Consider the following 18737-nt stretch of genomic DNA (forward strand, 5'->3'; position numbering starts at 1 on the left):
ATGGGTAGGTATCCTTGTTCTGCCTTCTAATTGAGTTAGTATCTGAGTAAAGAACTGCCAGGTGTCATTTAGTTCACAGTACACTGCTGTGGCAATATAGAAATGAATTTGCCTAAGTCATTTGGCTTTTCTCAATTATAGTAAATGAATATACTGAATGAATACTTCAACTTAAGGAAATGTTCTTAAAAATATATTAATGTAGGCAACTTCAGTGGAGAACTGAAAACAAAACAAAACATTCAGGTAAAGGGTTGAAATAAAAGTACACTCAGTTGTATCCAGTTTCCTCTTGTAAATCTCTCTTTTTAATTTGAGTGGACAGTCACTTGAGAATATCTGACTTGGGGCTAAGGAAATCTAAGCCTTCTTGGCCACACTGTATTCTCTTATGTCATTTACTAAAGACACCAGTTGGGCTGCTGAAAAAAGGTGGGAAAAATCAATCCCTCACATCCAAAGGGCGGCTCTTGAAAATATGTGTGTTGTTGTAGTTATTTTGCTCTTCTGGCCTCAGAAGTTCTAATCTTAACCTTAGCCCCTCATGGAGAGAGACTTTGTAAACCAGTTCCCACGTTACTCATTATGTGACCGTTGAAAAAGAGAAACCCAGCACTTTTCCTGTGCTTTCAACCAGTTATCTTCTTCAAAAATCTGTTTGGATTGTTATACCTTAATCTTGCCTGGCAAGGGACTTATGGGAAGGTTCTTATTGTTTGAAAGTTTGGTGCCAGTATCTGCAAAGAAAGAAGAAAGATGTGTTTATCAAACATCCCAATAGTGAAGGTGTGTGAAAGCAACTTTTGAAAAAGTTAATCTGTCAGAGTTTAGCCGTATTATTACATTTTATTTTATTCATTGAAAATAAATAATTATCAATGAATCCTTTCTACATTTTCTAGTTTCCCAAAGTTCCCTGTATTCACATTCTAAGAGGAAAAATGGTATTTTAAGTCACTGTTCTCCACCTTATATTATTTATAATCACTCCTCGTGATCTCTTCCTTCCAAGAAACGTGATCCTGAGAAGTGTCCTTTGTTTGTCTTTGTGGAATAAGTGATGAGGATGCATCCTGGAGACCTGTGAGATGTTCAACTTGTGGCATAATGAAACTAGGATGGAGAGTTCTGGAAAGATCTGGAAAGGTGGCTGGTAGAGTGTGGCCAGATGTGGGAGAAGAGAGACATACAGAGAGAGGGAGAGGAAATTTTCAGAGGGAGAAAATGAAACAAATAATTAAATAAGTTTTGTTGTGTGGTGTGGGACGCAAGCCTTTCTCTCCCCCTTTCCTTCACAATGTCTTTCTTAAAGACTGTGTTTTTCATTAGTTTTACTGAGATAGGATTTGCCGTTTTGTTTGGATACTGAGAATGGACCCATGGGAACAGTTACATTTGGGTTATCTCTGACTATCTTTAACGAAGAACATAAATATTGGCCACACTATCTATGCACATGCTATCACCATGCCTTTTTTGTTCTCTGTTCATATATCTAAGTCCTCTTCTTTCTTTAAGGTCAATCTCAAATCTCATCTGAAATGTACATTTATTGATAGATTCAACCCATAATGAACTGTCCCTTCTTTGTCCTCCTTAGGCTCTGATTATTTATAAAAACTCATTTTTGAACTTAGAAACTGTCCAATATGATATATTAGTTATTTCACCAGCATATGTTATATCCTCAACACAATTATACGCTTTTGTGGGGCTGGGATCATACATTCTGTAATTTTTCTCAGTACTTACACTTACTTTGATAAAAAGCACATTCATTCATCTAAACATCATTTATTGGGTGTTAATTAAATATCTCAACTCAGTAAATATTGTTTGAATGAATGCATGCATGAATGAGGGAGTATGCAATAGGTAGCCTAATGTACCGCCCAATGTGAGAAAACCAAAAACATAAACACAAAAGCAAGCCAAAAAGTGGACCAGGACTTTCTGTAAAATATCCTGCTTTTTGTTGGATGATGCCATGAAAATCAAGGTGATCCTGAACGGTCTTAATAGCTGACCAAGAATAGTAAACAATTGAAATTCTCTCAGGCTTCTTCAACCCTATCACTGGACAACATTTATACCTCTCAGGAATGGTATTAAAAGAAGAGATTAATAAAGCTTTTATAGATGAGTTGATAAATCTCTAAATATTTAAGTCTTCATTGCCTCCTAGGTTTTCTCTATTTTGGGTTTCCAAAAGATTTCAATAAACCACAGGATAATTAAAAATTAGACATTATCTTTCTTACCTTGACGTTTTTTGATGGTAAACACCTTTTTATTGTCTCCATAGTGCTGCCCGATTTCCACCAGTACAGTACTTAAGTGAATTTTGCTCTGGATGGTGGACTATATAAGATGGAAACGAATTGTTTGTATATGTTTTAGAATTCTTCAAAAGGGCCTGGCCATGGAAATGCATTGAATATTACTTAAATAACTAAAGTAACTTCCTCAGAATTATTATTCTATTCTGGTTAGGATACTATCTGCTCTGGTTTGTTAAAATTTCGCTTTAGAGTGGTTTTAATTTTGTTTCTGATAGGGTCCTAGGATTTATTGCCACGCCCATCCTGCATCTGTTTTTCTTTGAATTACTCTCCTTGCAGTTTCTGATTCATACAGGGCCTTACAGGTTAGTGACAACCTGGCCATCACAACGCTGGGAAGGACAGGCCTACTTTTCAGAGGTGTTGATGTTTTCCGTACCTGAAGGTTTTCAAGAGATATCAGTCTTCCTCACCACCTCCCTTGGCCCTCTTAATGGACTAAGCAGTTCCTCATGAAATTTCTGTAGGATATCTGTACCAACTTCTCAATATTGTTCCATCCTGAGTCTAAATTCCTGGCCTCAAGGTAATGTTAGATTCCTAGCTCCAGCCCCTATTTACATAAGGCCTATACTAAGGAACGGAACCCACAGACATCAGTCCGCTCTTCTTTCTCTGGATTTAATTTCTCTGTTACTTTCTGAAACATGCAGGTGTTCCTTTCTTTCTTTTAATCTCAGCTATGTGCTTTTAACTTTTTCAAAATTGACCCAGAATTTACATGTGTCTCCAGTAAGAGTACATTAAATTGAGCTTAGTCTGCTATTCTACTGGCATATTTGAGATCCAGATAATTTGCTACTTAACTGGATTCAATGACCTGTATATTTCAGGCATCTAAAACTCACCATGTTCCAAATTTCCTTCCTTATAGTTAGTAATTTTCTTGGGAATCTGGATGAGATTAAATGGAATAAAGTTAGTGAGTGGTCCAGGAATGCCTGAAAGTTTGTTTGTCAGAGTGGCCAGGGAAAGTTAAGCAAGGAAGAAAAGCAAATGAAAAACAGAATCCCATTATTATGGCTGAGTTTACTCCCAGGATTCCATGCAGAGCTCTCTGTAGAGCTGGGTTGGGTTATAACTTATGCCAGAGCTCTACGTGGGGCTGACACCATCTCATGCCAAGCTCTCAGTTCTGGGCTAACGTCATCTCTGGTCCACTCTGTGGAGTGGAAACTTCGGAGGAATGGCCAATGTGTTCTGCGGCGTAGGAAGAGGGAAATTGTGAATGTGACTTTCTAAATTGTGGAGGAGTTCCTGTAAATATGCCTTGAACTATGTTGTTTAATTTGACCAGTCAGATCAATGACATTCCCCTTGAATGAAATGCTGCTACATATATGAGCAGAAAAACAAAACTGGTGTAAGAAATAGATAGCTAGTGGAAAGCAGCCGCATAGCACAGGGCGATCCGCTCAGTGCTTTGTGACCACCTAGAGGGGTGGGATAGGGAGGGTGGGAGGGAGAGAGATGCAAGAGGGAAGAGATATGGGGACATATGTATAACTGATTTACTTTGTTATAAAGCAGAAACTAACACACCATTGTAAAGTAATTATACTCCAATAAAGATGTTAAAAAAAAAAAACTGGTATAAGGAGATGGAGAGACTGGAAGTCTTATTTTCCCACCAATTAACTTTGCCTCTGACCATGACCTTCCCTTTGAGTCTCCTAGACCTTGGGGATGATCACAACCCCTTGGGTTGGGTGACGGCAACCCCATCTTCACTAGAACCTCTATAGTTAACTTTTGATTTTTCCCACTCCGTCTATCCATCCCATGTATGCAGTCAGACATTTGATCTTGGACTTTTCCTGACAAAATGTGCTTGAATATAACCATTTCTTTTCACTCCCACTGCTACTATTGTCACTGCCTTAACTAGGGCTTTATCTTTAAGTTCTTTATATAAATATATAAATATCTATATATAAATATACAAATAAAATATAGTATTAATTCTGATGATTTTAAAGTCTTTTCTTGAGAAAGATTTTTCCTGATAAAGATACACAATATCTTATATAAATATATTTGTATTATCTGTTCTTAGAATTTTAGTCATATGATTCTATCTCTTGGTTTGTCTAGAACTTTTTGATTGAATGCTGGCTATTTTATTTGGCTTTTTTTGTTTTTCTCAGTGGAAACGTTGTTTTGCTTCCAAATATTTTATTCTACCTGGAAGTAGCAAATCTTCAAATTACAGTTTTTTAAATGCTTTCAAATATCAATACTATAGGTGTCACAAAATCTAGAAAAATGACATTTAAAAATGAACTACTGCCAGATGTGTCTCTATAAAACTTTTCCCCCACTCTTTTAGCTATATATTCTTTAACTGCCTCCTCATACGACAGTTTATGTATTTTCGAAATAAAATTTTAAGAAATAAACTTTGTAGTTTATAGACATAGATTTCTTGTAACATGGTTGATTAGAATTTGCTTCTAGTTATTAATAGTTTAGAAAAGTTTATTTCAGCTTCACAATTTATTATTGATAATGTCACATTAATTTTCATTGTTAACTTTGAGAAAACCTCTATGGATTACTTCCTCATAAATATTTACTATTATAAATGCATTACTGATTTCAGTACTGCTATAGGTTTGTGCATTACAGGAATTCTGATAAAATACTCATTCACACCATTCCATTACACACATTGTTGATGGGGTATATTCTTTTATTTATTTATTTATTTATTTATTTTTGGCTGTGTTGGGTCTTCGTTGCTGTGCGCAGGCTTTCTCTACTTGCAGGAAGTGGGGGCTACTCTTTGTTGCGGTACACAGGCTTCTCATTGCGGTGGCTTCTCGTTGCAGAGCACGAGCGCTAGGCACGCAGGCTTCAGTAGTTGTGGCTCGCAGGCTCAGTAGTCGTGGCTCACGGGCTCTAGAGCGCAGGCTCTGTAGTTGTGGCACACCGGCTTAGTTGCTCCGTGGAATGTGGGATCTTCCCGGACCAGGGCTCGAACCCTTGTCCCCTGCATTGGCAGGTGGCTTCTTAACCACAGCGCCATCAGGGAAGCCCCTGGAGTATATTCTTGACAGAAGAAAATTTCCCGTTTTGACTAAGCATTGATGAGAACTGAATCTTTGACTTATCTTTCACATGCCTGATGATTGAAATAATTTTCCACAGAATAGCTTCTGGTTTTGTACTTTTCAGTTCTTTTTTTCTTCTTCAAACGCACATGCTTTGAGAGCTGTGAAGTGCAAGACATGGCTATATTGTAAGGTGGTTTTTGTCCTTATGCTTCTGTGTCTTGTGCTAGTTAAGTCAGTAGAGTAGTCAGTATGAGTACTGGAAGTTATTCCTGTAATGCGATAGTATATAGTCAATTACATATGGTGGTGTCTGAAAATCACATAATAGCCTCACTTAAAACATCTCCTTAGGGCTTCCCTGGTGGCGCAGTGGTTGAGAGTCCATGCCGATGCAGGGGACAGGGGTTCGTGCCCCGGTCCGGGAAGATCCCACATGCCGCGGAGCGGCTAGGCCCGTGAGCCATGGCCGCTGAGCCTGTGCGTCCAGAGCCTGTGCTCCACAACGGGAGAGGCCACAACAGTGAGAGGTCCGCGTACCACAGAACAAAAGAAAATCTCCTTAGCCAGATTTCAAAAAAGCCTGTGGCCATTCCAATATGATCCAACATAGCGGAATAGGATAGAAGGAAAATTGGCAAAGAAAGAGACGCTGGTCTTACCTGATGGAAGTGAAAATATCTCACTTTTGACAATTTTGCAAAAACCTATAATTACATGAACTAATTTCTAGGGTTCTTCATAGGACCTAAAAAGGAACCCATAGAGTTGTGGAACAACAATAGAAGCTTCTGTGATGAGAAGCCCGGGCACCGCAACAAAGAGTAGCCCCCGCTCGCCGCAACTGGAGAAAGTCTGCACGCACTATTGAAGACCCAATGCAGCCAAAATAAAAATAAATAAATAAAAATAAATAAATTTATTTTTAAAAAAGTAATACTCAGGTTTGAGGCATGAGAAATATGATGAGGAGAAATTAACTAATCCTTTCAGAACTTTTAAAATATCAAACTCAGTCTCTAAGATTTTAGCATTATATACAACATCGGTTACTTATTAGTGGTTTGGGAAGGCCAATTTAAAATTTTCTGATCTTACTGTATTGAAATTCACGGCCCTAATGTTTTCCACATTGACTGTATGAATGATGAAGTAAAGTCAATCATGTATTTCCTTTCCAACTAGGCAGAAAACAAAATTTTGAAAAGTGTTTGGACTACTGACTTTTGATTTCTTCTAAGGCAAGTGTATAGGTAATTTTTATTCCCTGATTAGGAGAAAAATGGTGGAAGAGGGCAGGGTTAAGAATTAAGATTTCAAGAGCGTGACAGTTAGACGACCAACCAGAGTTCCTAAGGTTCGGTGCCTGTAACTGTCGCCGCCGCTTAAGCCTGCCAAAGCAGTGGTACGGCTGCTGCCCTCGTATTTGCTACCTCTAGAAACATTCTTGCCAGTAGTGGCGGCAGCGGGACTCAATTACCCCCTTTTATCACTCTCTGCAGAAGCTCCAGATGGCGTCTTCTGTGGGCAACGTGGCCGACAGCACAGAACCAACGAAACGTATGCTTTCCTTCCAAGGGTTAGCTGAGTTGGCACATCGAGAATATCAGGCAGGAAATTTTGAGGCAGCTGAGAAACACTGCATGCAGCTGTGGAGACAAGAGCCAGACAATACTGGAGTACTTTTATTACTTTCATCTCTACACTTCCAGTGTCGAAGGCTGGACAGATCTGCCCACTTTAGTACTCTGGCAATTAAACAGAACCCTCTTCTGGCAGAAGCCTATTCGAATTTGGGGAATGTGTACAAGGAAAGAGGGCAGTTGCAGGAAGCAATTGAGCATTACCGGCATGCATTGCATCTCAAACCAGATTTCATCGATGGTTATATTAACCTGGCAGCCGCTTTGGTAGCAGCAGGCGACATGGAAGGGGCAGTACAAGCTTACGTCTCTGCTCTTCAGTGCAATCCTGATTTGTACTGTGTTCGCAGTGACCTGGGGAACCTGCTCAAAGCCCTGGGTCGCTTGGAAGGAGCCAAGGCATGTTATTTGAAAGCAATGGAGACGCAACCGAACTTTGCAGTAGCTTGGAGTAATCTTGGCTGTGTTTTCAATGCACAAGGGGAGATTTGGCTTGCAGTTCATCGCTTTGAAAAGGCTGTCACCCTTGACCCCAGTTTTCTGGATGCTTATATCAATTTAGGAAATGTCTTGCAAGACGCACGGATTTTTGACAGAGCTGTGGCAGCTTACCTTTGTGCCCTAAGCTTGAGCCCAAATCATGCAGTGGTACATGCCAACCTGGCTTGTGTATACTATGAGCAAGGCCTGATAGATCTGGCAATAGACACCTACAGGCGAGCTATTGAATTGCAACCACATTTCCCTGATGCTTACTGCAACCTAGCCAACGCTCTGGAAGGGAAGGGCAGTGTTGCCGAAGCAGAAGATTGTTATAATACAGCTCTGCGGCTGTGTCCCACGCATGCAGACTCTCTGAATAACCTAGCCAATATCAAAGGAGACCAGGGGAACATTGAAGAGGCAGTTCGCTTGTATCGTAAAGCATTAGAAGTCTTCCCAGAGTTTGCTGTTGCCCATTCAAATTTAGCAAGTGTATTGCAGCAGCAGGGAAAACTGCAGGAAGCTCTGATGCATTATAAGGAGGCTGTTCGAATCAGTCCTACCTTTGCTGATGCCTACTGTAACATGGGAAACACTCTAAAGGAGATGCAGGATGTTCAGGGAGCCTTGCAGTGTTATACTCGTGCCATTCAGATTAACCCTGCACTTGCGGATGCCCACAGCAATCTGGCTTCCATTCACAAGTATTCAGGGAATATTCCAGAAGCAATTGCTTCTTATCGCACTGCTCTGAAGCTTGAACCTGATTTTCCTGACGCTTATTGTGATTTGGCTCATTGCCTGCAGATTGTCTGTGATTGGACAGACTATGATGAGCGAATGAAGAAGTTGGTCAGCATTGTGGCTGACCAGCTGGAGAAGAATAGGTTGCCTTCTGTGCAGCCTCATCATAGTATGCTCTATCCTCTTTCTCATGGCTTCAGGAAGGCTATTGCTGAGAGCCATGGGAACCTCTGTTTGGATGAGATCAGTGTCCTTCATAAACCACCGTACGAACATCCAAAAGACTTGAAGCTCAGTGATGGTCGACTGCGTGTAGGATACGTGAGTTCTGACTTTGGGAATCATCCTACTTCTCATCTTATGCAGTCTATTCCAGGCATGCACAATCCTGATAAATTTGAGGTATTCTGTTATGCCCTGAGCCCAGATGATGGCACAAACTTCCGAGCGAAGGTGATGGCAGAAGCCCATCATTTCATTGATCTTTCTCAGATTCCATGCAATGGGAAAGCAGCTGATCGCATCCATCAAGATGGTATACACATCCTTGTAAATATGAATGGTTATACCAGGGGTGCTCGAAATGAACTCTTTGCTCTCAGGCCAGCTCCTATTCAGGCAATGTGGCTGGGCTACCCTGGGACCAGTGGTGTGCTTTTCATGGATTATATCATCACAGATCAGGAAACTTCACCTGCTGAAGTTGCTGAGCAGTATTCTGAGAAACTGGCTTATATGCCCCATACTTTCTTTATTGGTGATCATGCTAATATGTTCCCTCACCTGAAGAAGAAGGCAGTCATCGATTTTCAGTCCAATGGGCACATTTATGACAATCGGATTATGCTGAATGGCATCGACCTCAAAGCATTTCTTGATAGTCTCCCCAATGTGCAGATTGTCAAGATGAAATGTCCTGATGGAGGAGACAATGCAGACAGCAGTAATACGGCTCTTAATATGCCTGTCATTCCTATGAATACTATTGCAGAGGCAGTTATTGAAATGATTAACAGAGGACAAATTCAGATAACAATTAATGGATTCAGTCTTAGCAATGGACTGGCAACTACCCAGATCAACATTAAGGCTGCCACTGGAGAGGAGGTTCCCCGTACCATTATTGTAACCACACGTTCTCAGTACGGGTTACCGGAAGATGCCATTGTGTACTGTAACTTCAATCAGTTATATAAAATTGACCCATCTACTTTGCAGATGTGGACAAATATTCTGAAGCGTGTTCCCAATAGTGTACTGTGGCTGTTGCATTTTCCAGCAGTAGGAGAACCTAATATTCAACAGTATGCACAAAATATGGGCCTTCCCCAGAACCGTATCATTTTTTCACCTGTTGCTCCTAAAGAGGAACATGTTCGGAGAGGCCAGCTGGCTGATGTCTGCTTGGACACTCCACTCTGTAATGGACACACCACAGGGATGGATGTCCTTTGGTCAGGGACACCCATGGTGACTATGCCAGGAGAGACTCTTGCTTCCCGAGTTGCAGCTTCCCAGCTCACTTGTTTAGGCTGTCTTGTGCTTATTGCTCAAAATAGACAAGAATATGAAGACATAGCTGTGAAACTGGGAACTGATCTAGAATACCTGAAGAAACTTCGTGGCAAAGTCTGGAAGCAGAGAACATCTAGCCCTCTGTTCAACACCAAACAATACACAATGGACCTAGAGCGGCTCTATCTACAGATGTGGGAGCATTACGCAGCTGGCAACAAACCTGATCACATGATTAAGCCTGTTGAAGTCACTGAGTCGGCCTAAATAATGACTGTGTGCACAGGAGAATTACCCTGTACCTGAGCCTCAACCTTCTGGGGGAAAGGGAACTACTTTTTCCTTATCTGTACAATACCATGCTGCAGATGGGTGACAGACAATGATAAGAAATAGCACAGCCAGACTTGCTTCCTGCATGATCATGATCACGATAGGGAGAGACACAAGAGATGGGAAACTGCTGTTCCACAAGGAGTCTCCATAGAATTTTGCAGCAGCCAGGTGTCTGGAAGGTCTGGAAGGTAAGTGTGGAAGGTCTGATCTCCCTTGGTCTTCCATGGGATGGATGGTTAGTGTGGAAGGGAGATAGAGATTGCCCAGCCATTTTGTGATTATCATGGATTGATTGAGTCTTCTGAATTAATATTTTTCTTTATATTTTGGGTATTGGAGCTTTTAAAAATGTTTGGTTTCAGGTATTTTTATTCATGTGAAGTGTATATGATTCTCTTGAGATAAGGTTTTAAGCTATAATATTCCTTGTTTTAGTTTCTGAACTCTACAGATAAATGGGGACTTTGCTGGTGTAGTCTTTTTATAGGTTTTATAAACCACTTGAGCCTATATCAGTCATTTTAGTGTCTGACATAATGTTTGGAACTATCAGTGCTTTGTTGGTTTATAGATGATGGCTTAAATTCTTTTCCTGGTCCGTTTCCTTCTTCCCCTCCCTCCACTTTAAAAATTCTCCTGTAACTTGGCTAACAAAAAACCAAGTCTGATTCAAAACCTCCCAGAGCGTTTCTCTTAAACGCATCATCTGGTGCCAAATGAAGATCCTTAGGAGTGATTATTAATTCTGAAGGGCACAGTTGTGGTACTGTCACTGATGATAATAATAATGGATTTTTGGCCTAGAGTGTTGACCTATTTCACCAGTGTTTTACCGTTGACTGCCCCTCTATGCTGCTTCCAAAAGTCATAGTGTGTGATAAGATTTTTACTTTCATTTCTAAAGTTTTTTTTTTTTTTAGTGAGTCCTGTTCTTCCTTTTTCTTTCAGCAGAAATGAAATCCCAGATAAGTATAAGTATTCAAATATTTGATCAGTAAGTCACAGTTATCTCCAGTACATTAAATAACTTTCATCAAAGAAACATGTTATAGGTAAAAAGCTCTGAAGGACCAGCTATGTATATGATAATTATGTTTCAGATCTTCTAGGGTATTATATATAATAACTTGTCTTCTGGACGTGGTCTTGAAGTCTTTATGGATTCAGCCTCGGTAGTAGCGAACTGCACTGCTACTTGGTTTGGAGTACAAATTAGACTTTAGCCCTCCTGGAGGTTGAGTTTTTGGTATTGAAAACCATAGGAATGAAATTATTGTATTTCAGCAAAGGATCGAGGGCTTGAGGCTTAAAAAAGGCAACATATGTGTGGGAAGCAATCAGCCTTGAAAGCAGGTAAGGACATGCCAGGCATGCGGCCGCTGCTCGAAGGGACTGTCCCTACTTGTTCCCCTCCTTATTCCATTCCATGGGAGATAAATCACCAGGGCCCAGAGATCAGAAAGAATGTAAAATTTGACAAGCAAAGCTGTCTCCCCTCTGCACGTGCAGGTTATTTTTGATGCTTCTGGGTTTATGGGTTTTCTCCCAGGGAAGTTAACCTTGAGCCGAGACAGTCTGTAGATAATGTAAACCACCATCTGGCAAGCTTCCTTTCTCTAGTCTATTTAATCTGCAACTGTAGCATAATGACTTTGGAATTACTGTTGCTGTATTACCAAAATCTTAAACTAGGATATTTTTGACAAATGCGGTCCTTAGTTAATTTTTAGAGCTACAAACTGTCAGATGGCTCTGAAATAACAATTGTATGGCTATTCTTCACGGTGATCACAATATGGTAATGACCTTGAGGTATCACTAAAAAGCAGGAAGGTGTGAGTCTTCCTTTGGTTCCGGAGTGAAATGCGAGTTGGAGTTGGAAAAGAGGCCCACAACCAAGTGTTAGAGAAGGAAATGTGAGGTCATTAGTTAAAAACCAGGTTGAAGTTAAGGTGAAGAGGCATGAGGAAATGGTCAACTGTTACAGTATTACAAAGATCATCAAGAAGCATATCCATGAATGTGGTTTGTATTGCAATCTGCTGAAAAAGAGACAAATATCCTGGCCTGGCCTTCATGGAGATTATATTTTATTGATTCTGATAATAGATTATTGTTGAAAAGGGCCTCCTATAAATTATAACCATGCAAAGGCAGCAAGATAATTTTTTTTCCTTTATGTATGTGTTTCTCATTCCTACTCACTTCTCTCTTAGGGGAAGAGAAAATCACAAAAAACAAAATTGTCAAGTCTCAGCTATTCCTTTTCAAAATAATTTTTTTCCAAATTCCAGTGGAGGCAATAGGTTAACTGTTAAGATTTGTAAGGCTCAAATAGCTAGATTTTTACAAAGTGTAGCCAAATTTTCTTCCATACATAATAGCTTTGGAAAGAATATGTGATGATGCAAAGTTGGAAAAAGGTGGTTTTTCTTCTGTGAATGGCTTCACTGTGTTGGGAGAAGAGGCACAGAAGAAATCAAAGTAATTAAACATGGGGTGAGTTTTCCTGATAGGGGACTCTAGTGCTTTAAAATAGACTAGATAATCCTAGGGATAATCTGAGGGTAGAACAGACCAATGCCTCATTTCCAGTCTGGTACCCTGGAAGAAAACAGTGTATTTCCTTTGAGGTCTTGAGAGGTTTCTCTTCTGCTTTGTTTTATTTTTGGTTCATTTTGTAATCAACCTTATTAAGGTATCATTTACATACAATAAAATGCAAACATTTTTAGTCAACTGTTCAGTGACTTTTAAATAATGTATACATTTGTATAACTAGCACCCCCATAAAGATAGATAACAATCCTAAAACCCTAGAAAGTTTCCTCCTAGGCTTTTGCAAAAGTATCCCCATCTCCCACCCCAAGGCCACCACGGATCTGCTTTTTATCTTTAGAGATGACTTTTGCCCAGTTTAGAATTTCATGTAAGTTGAATAATACAGTCGGTGCCCTTCTGATCTGGCTTCACTTGCTCAGCATATGGTTTTTGAGATTCATTCATGTTGGGATGTTTTAAACCAGGACTTTAGCCTGGGTGGCTGATGTTGTCTGAAGGCACCTATAGGTACATCTGAGTCTCTGGCATTGTCACTGTCTGTTCTTGGCTCCGTATTTTCAACTTTACTAAAAACCACAAGGTTGAAGTAAGGAAGATCATTGTCAGTATAATGGAGGTGAAGTGGGTTCTGTTATATAATATTCTCAGCAAAAATTGACCTGCTTGGAATCACTGTGTTGATAATCGACAAGGATTCTCTTCCTCCAAAAGCCTTGATACTATAAAACTTCTAAAGGACGCTGTCCTAGGACCCTTCTTTTAGTTTTCATATTTTGGGAAACATTTCTGGAAAATTCAACTGCTCGCAACCTGAAAGAAGCAATTATTCACCTGAAGGCTAACTCTGCTAAAGTTGAGTTGTCCGACCTTTACATGCTGATAGAAGCCAAATAGCCTTGCAAAACAATGCTCTCTTATTGGATATAAGCATATAGATTGTTTTAAGGTGGACGTGTGTATGCAGTAAAGTGAAATAACAAAGAATCTTTGCGTTTCCCTTGCTGTTTTTTTTTTATTTTTTCATTTAAGTTTCTATAGCGTATGCTAATAGCTCAGGGAAACCTCAGGTTAGTTTTAGGTCCACTCTTTATGTAAATGTTGAAGTACTCCATACCCACCTTTTTTCTACCTTCCTTCTTTTCTTCCTTCTTTCCTTTCTAACTTCTTATAATCCATTATACTTAATCCTGCATTTGCTGAGGTGGCAATTAGTGTAGGAAAATACTGTGAAATTTTGCTGTTCAGAATGCATGTTGACCAAATTCTATATTGAGAAAGGTCTGAATTTACCCAGAGTAACCCTTTCTCAGCGTCTTTGAATAAAGGCCATAGAAAGTGGGCTATATATAGTATCCTGACAGGTATGTAGAATTCATAGCAATTGCCCTCAAAGAGCTTACCTAGCGTAGATGCATATGAATGCATTTAATAATTGCTTTATTGGCAGCAGTGCCAACATACACAGTCTATTTTGTTTTATATCATTCTCATTACCTGCTCTTTACCACTGTATACATTGCTAATGGCGTGGTTTCTATGGCTTGTGAATTTCACCGCCAAATAATACGTAATTTATTGCACACTTCAGTGTAGAAGATGGAGACTTCATAAATTTTCATGTGCTCGTTGCCCCTTTGGAATGTATTACACTGAGATCAGTCAAAGTAATAAATTTATTTCAAATGTGCGTGATAGGTAGACATCAATTAGGACTGATGGGCAATATTTCTTCCAGCAACATAACAGTTTTTAAAGACTAAGCCATTGAACGTGGAGTCACTGAACAGGGGACTCAGTTCACTGGGATCCTTCTTAGAAAAATAAAGGACAACTTGAATTGGATTTGTGTGGTTTATTCAAGTAGTAACTAATCATCTACATCTTGGTGAACTTAATTTGTCACAGTCGTTTGGTATTTTATTAACTCTCTTCCCTCGACTCTCACGAGAATCGATCATGAGTATCTTAAAACATACTAAGTCGTCTTCCATCCCTCTAAATCTAACTACAAGAGCACACTTTCCTTATCCAATGCAACTTACTATCTTTTAGAGTGGCTGGGGTTTTAATTCTCTACAAAATTAAAACCAGCAAAGAGAAACATTTTCAAGGAGCCACCACATTGTAGAGCTTTAGAAAGCAGACTTTAGAATTAAGGGCAACTATATCATTTTATAGCTAAAGCACCCGAGGCCTAAAATAGGCAGGTAACCATCGAAGTCAGGGAAAGGGGTGGAAGATCAGATTTCAAGCTGAGAAAGAGTCTACGGGGACTCAATATGAGCAGGTCAAAAACTGAAATGAGACCACGAATGTTCTGGGAAGGCTGGCATCTGGCCTCCAGTGTGGGATTCAGATGGGGAGTGGTTCCTGGGGGAACTGAGCTTCTGCAGTAGGCAGAGAAGTCCACCTCATCTCCGGAAAGTGCCACTGACATCAGGAAGTTGAGGGGAAAGAGCAATGAGTTCCAGTCCACTTGAGAAAGCAGGCCAGTCTGATTAACTCTGAATTTAGGCTTATTTCAGATACTTCTTGAGAAAGAACTTGGACAAGAGCAAGTCCCACGCAGCCTCTTTTAAATCCATGCCCAGTATTTTCTGGTGGAGCTGCTTAAACCCTCCAAGTGACTCCAGTATTTTAATTTCACTCTGTATTTAATTCCGACAGTTCTATGATTGATTCTTTAATGGGCAAATAAGTAGGGTCACAAAAGAGTGCGAATGTATTTTACAGGATGAGGATGGGTGGAGTGGAGCAGTCTGGAACAGGACACCAATAAAAAGGGATTTTGGTAAAGAAGAACGTCATTAGAAATAGAGAGGAATTCGCAAGGAAATTAGTGCCTGACACCACGCCCTTCTCTCTGCATGTTTAGAAGCTAGTTTCTAATTTTATTTTCATAGGAGATGTCCCTGTGATGAACTGTCTTTAATTCCATACTATTTATCACATGGACATATTGTGAAGTTTGTGTGAGAGAAAGCAAGTATTAGAATTTGTCTTGCAAGCAGCTATAAGCACTGCCTGGAACAATCTAGGATAGAAGGAAAAGGAAAGGAAGGTGGAAACAAAGGAGAAAGACAGCTAATGATGCTGGAGTCTCTCGCTGGGATTTGTGGTATCTCTTTTTGAAACTAAGTACAGAAAGTCAGACCTTGAGTGATTGTTTCTTGATCACGGTTTGTTTTCATTTTTGCTTTTTTCTTGCTCTCTCATCAGTTATTCCAGCCAGTGGCATGTCATTTTCAGTTTCAGTAAGCATGCTTGTCTTGTTTCCATTTGCATTATTCATGCAAACGTTGATTGAACTGATGACCCCGAGTTATCACGACAACATTAGATACACCAGTTGATACATTTCTTAATTTTAGAAAAAAATTACCTAGTGAAGGTTAAAATAACTCCTCTTCAATTTGTCATTTAAAAAAACTTCTCCTAACATACAATACCTCATTGCCTAACAATGCCAGATAAATGAAGAATTCCTATGTATTCATGAATGCAGGCTAGTCTGTATATTTTTTGGCAGGTATGACCGTGACCAAGGGTAATGGCCTTGTTTGCTGGCCATGTCCTGTCTCCTTGAAAGTTGTACTTTCTGTTGTCTTTCAGTTGGTCCCTGGGATATCAGAGGTGAATTTATAAAACTATACTTCCCTTTACACTTACTTTGTTTTGTTTTGTTTTGTTTTGTTTTACTTGAAGTGTAGTTGATTGACAATGTTGTGTTTCAGGTGTACAGCCAAGAGATTCAGATATATATATTTCTTTTTCAGATCCGTTTCCTTTATAGGTTATTACAAGGTATTGAATATAGTTGCCTGTGCTATACAGCAGGACCTCGTAGTTATCTACTTTATACATAGTATACACTTACTTTGTGTGATCCACGCTGGTCAGACCACATAATTATTTTCACTTCTGATATAATTTTTTCAGGTCCAACCTCAAATCTTTGATGAGAAGATATTTTAAAATAAGTTTAGCATGTGTGTGCTCTAAATCCAACAGTAGTTATTAGAGATATGATTTTGCACTAGGTAGTCCTCTCTTTTTTGTTCTTGGCCAACCAATTGAAAATTCGTTTTTATTTTCTGCTTAGTTTGCTAGATGTTTATGACTATAATAAAAGTCTTAAATTTTGTCTCATATCTTAAAGCACAATCTGAATTAGCAATGGATATTGTGCTATACATAGGGGCTGTGATATAAATATAGTTTCTAACTTCAAAAACATATAGCCTAGAAGGGAACACAGACACATATGCAGCAATTATGGCAACTGCATTTGTTTACTAAGTGAAATAGCACTGAGATGGATAAAGTGCTAGCAAGCCTTGAACACGCAAATCAGCTTCAAAAATAGATGCGCAGTTCTTTAAAAATCTTTTTAACATTTTTCCAGGTACATGTAGAATATAACTTAGCATAAAAACGGTATGGGTTTGAGGATATGGGGAGGGAGAAGGTTAAGCTGTGACAAAGTGAGAGAGTGGCATGGACACATATACACTACCAAACATGAAATAGCTAGCTAGTGGGAAGAAGCCGCTTAGCACAGGGAGATCAGCTTGGTGCTTTGTGACCACCTGGATGGGTGGGATAGGGAGGGTGGGAGGGAGACAAAAGAGGGAGGGGTTATGGGGATGTATGTATATGTATAGCTGATTCACTTTGTTATATAGCAGAAACTAACACACCATTGTAAAGCAATTATACTCCAATAAGGACGTTAAAAATAAATAAATAAGGAAAAGAAGACTGACTCATCCAATTAAAAAAAAAAAAGAAATTCTCTTGTCCTGGATTCAAGAGAAGGGATGAAGTAAAAGGATGAGGAAGAACAAGAAGAGGAAATGTGAGCGTGGAGAGGGTAGGAGGAAGAGCAGAAGGCAAATAAGTGTATGTGCTTCCCTTGCCATCCCTGACTTTTTTTTTTTTTTTTTTTTTTGCGCTTCAGGAAAACCCAAAAGCCAGAGAAGAGCAAGGAGGTGGTCACCACTGCATGTGAACAAAAAGGTGGAGAGAAGAGAATGGTGGTAATCTGCGCAGGCAACTGGAGGATGACCTGAGTGCATCTCGCCAGGGAACGGTCCCTGTTCCACAGAACCCCTGAAGATGCCAGGCTCTTATGTTTAGATGGGGGGCCGAAGGCGTCTGTGGGGTCACCACATACATCACTCCTGGAGGTGTTGTTCACTCTTTGTAAAGAGTGTCCCTGGTGAGATTCAACATCTCCCTCTGCAGGACCCAGCCTTGCCCTCCCAACCCGCCGAGGTCAGCAGGCAACATCCCCAGTTAATCACCAAGTGTGGTGAGATATCTGGAGTGGCCCTGGTACCCCCCAGTTCAGGCGTCCTGGGGAAAGGGTGAGGAGGACAGAGGCACCGGGGCTTCTTCTCATGCAAGCAGACAGCTCACCTGGCCCAGCGCTGCTGCATCCCTGTGGGCACGCGGTAGCCCTGGCATCCGGTAGGGGACACTGCAGGATCCACACCTGGCTGGGATTTGCCCACCCCCTGGGGACCCCTCAGCCTCTGTGGAGCCCCACTGAAGGGCCTGGGTCACCTCATGGCACCATTTCTCAACCTGAGGTTCTATAGATTTTCCATAGATGTGTAAAAATTGAATACAACACACACACAAAATGAAGGCAATTCAAAGCAATGCTAATTTAGGATGAGTTAAAGGGCCAGGATTCCAAGTTAATTATGACCTTAAAATTAGATAACAAATACATCTGGTTTTATTACACGCTGAAAAGCAGTGCCTTCTACAAACTTTTCATGTTGGGATACAGCAAAGCTATAGAATTTATGATTCTATGACCACAGCATCAGGATATTTTTAAATTAAAAAGCACAGGCAAGTTTGGCTGGGGTGTTAAAGAAAGAAAAATGATTCTTAGGGGAAAAGGGAACATTGCGGTTCTCTGCCCACTTCCACTGTGCTGATCTCATGATGGGCCGTGTTGCGTGTGGGCTGGAGGGACAGGGTCACTACTCTCACCTGTGTCATCAGACCTCCCACTCCTCACAGCGCCCAGGTGGGAGGGACCC

General features: G+C 40.2%; 2 protein-coding genes across 2 annotated transcripts in view; one reads left to right on the forward strand and one right to left on the reverse strand.

Annotated features, from left to right (window-relative positions):
* Positions 1-18737, reverse strand: part of LOC307183208 (uncharacterized protein) — a 466052-nt gene that overhangs the window by 60783 nt on the left and 386532 nt on the right. The gene's annotated exons all lie outside the window — the stretch shown is intronic.
* On the forward strand, positions 5346-12869 carry LOC307183203 (UDP-N-acetylglucosamine--peptide N-acetylglucosaminyltransferase 110 kDa subunit-like). The gene has a single exon (XM_079915374.1). It carries the CDS (start codon positions 6907-6909, stop codon positions 10045-10047), a length of 3141 nt encoding a protein of 1046 aa, XP_079771500.1. The 5' UTR covers positions 5346-6906; the 3' UTR covers positions 10048-12869.

The sequence above is a fragment of the Stenella coeruleoalba genome (genome assembly GCF_951394435.1).
Source record: "Stenella coeruleoalba genome assembly, chromosome: 3".
Classification (NCBI taxonomy): Eukaryota; Metazoa; Chordata; class Mammalia; order Artiodactyla; family Delphinidae; genus Stenella; species Stenella coeruleoalba.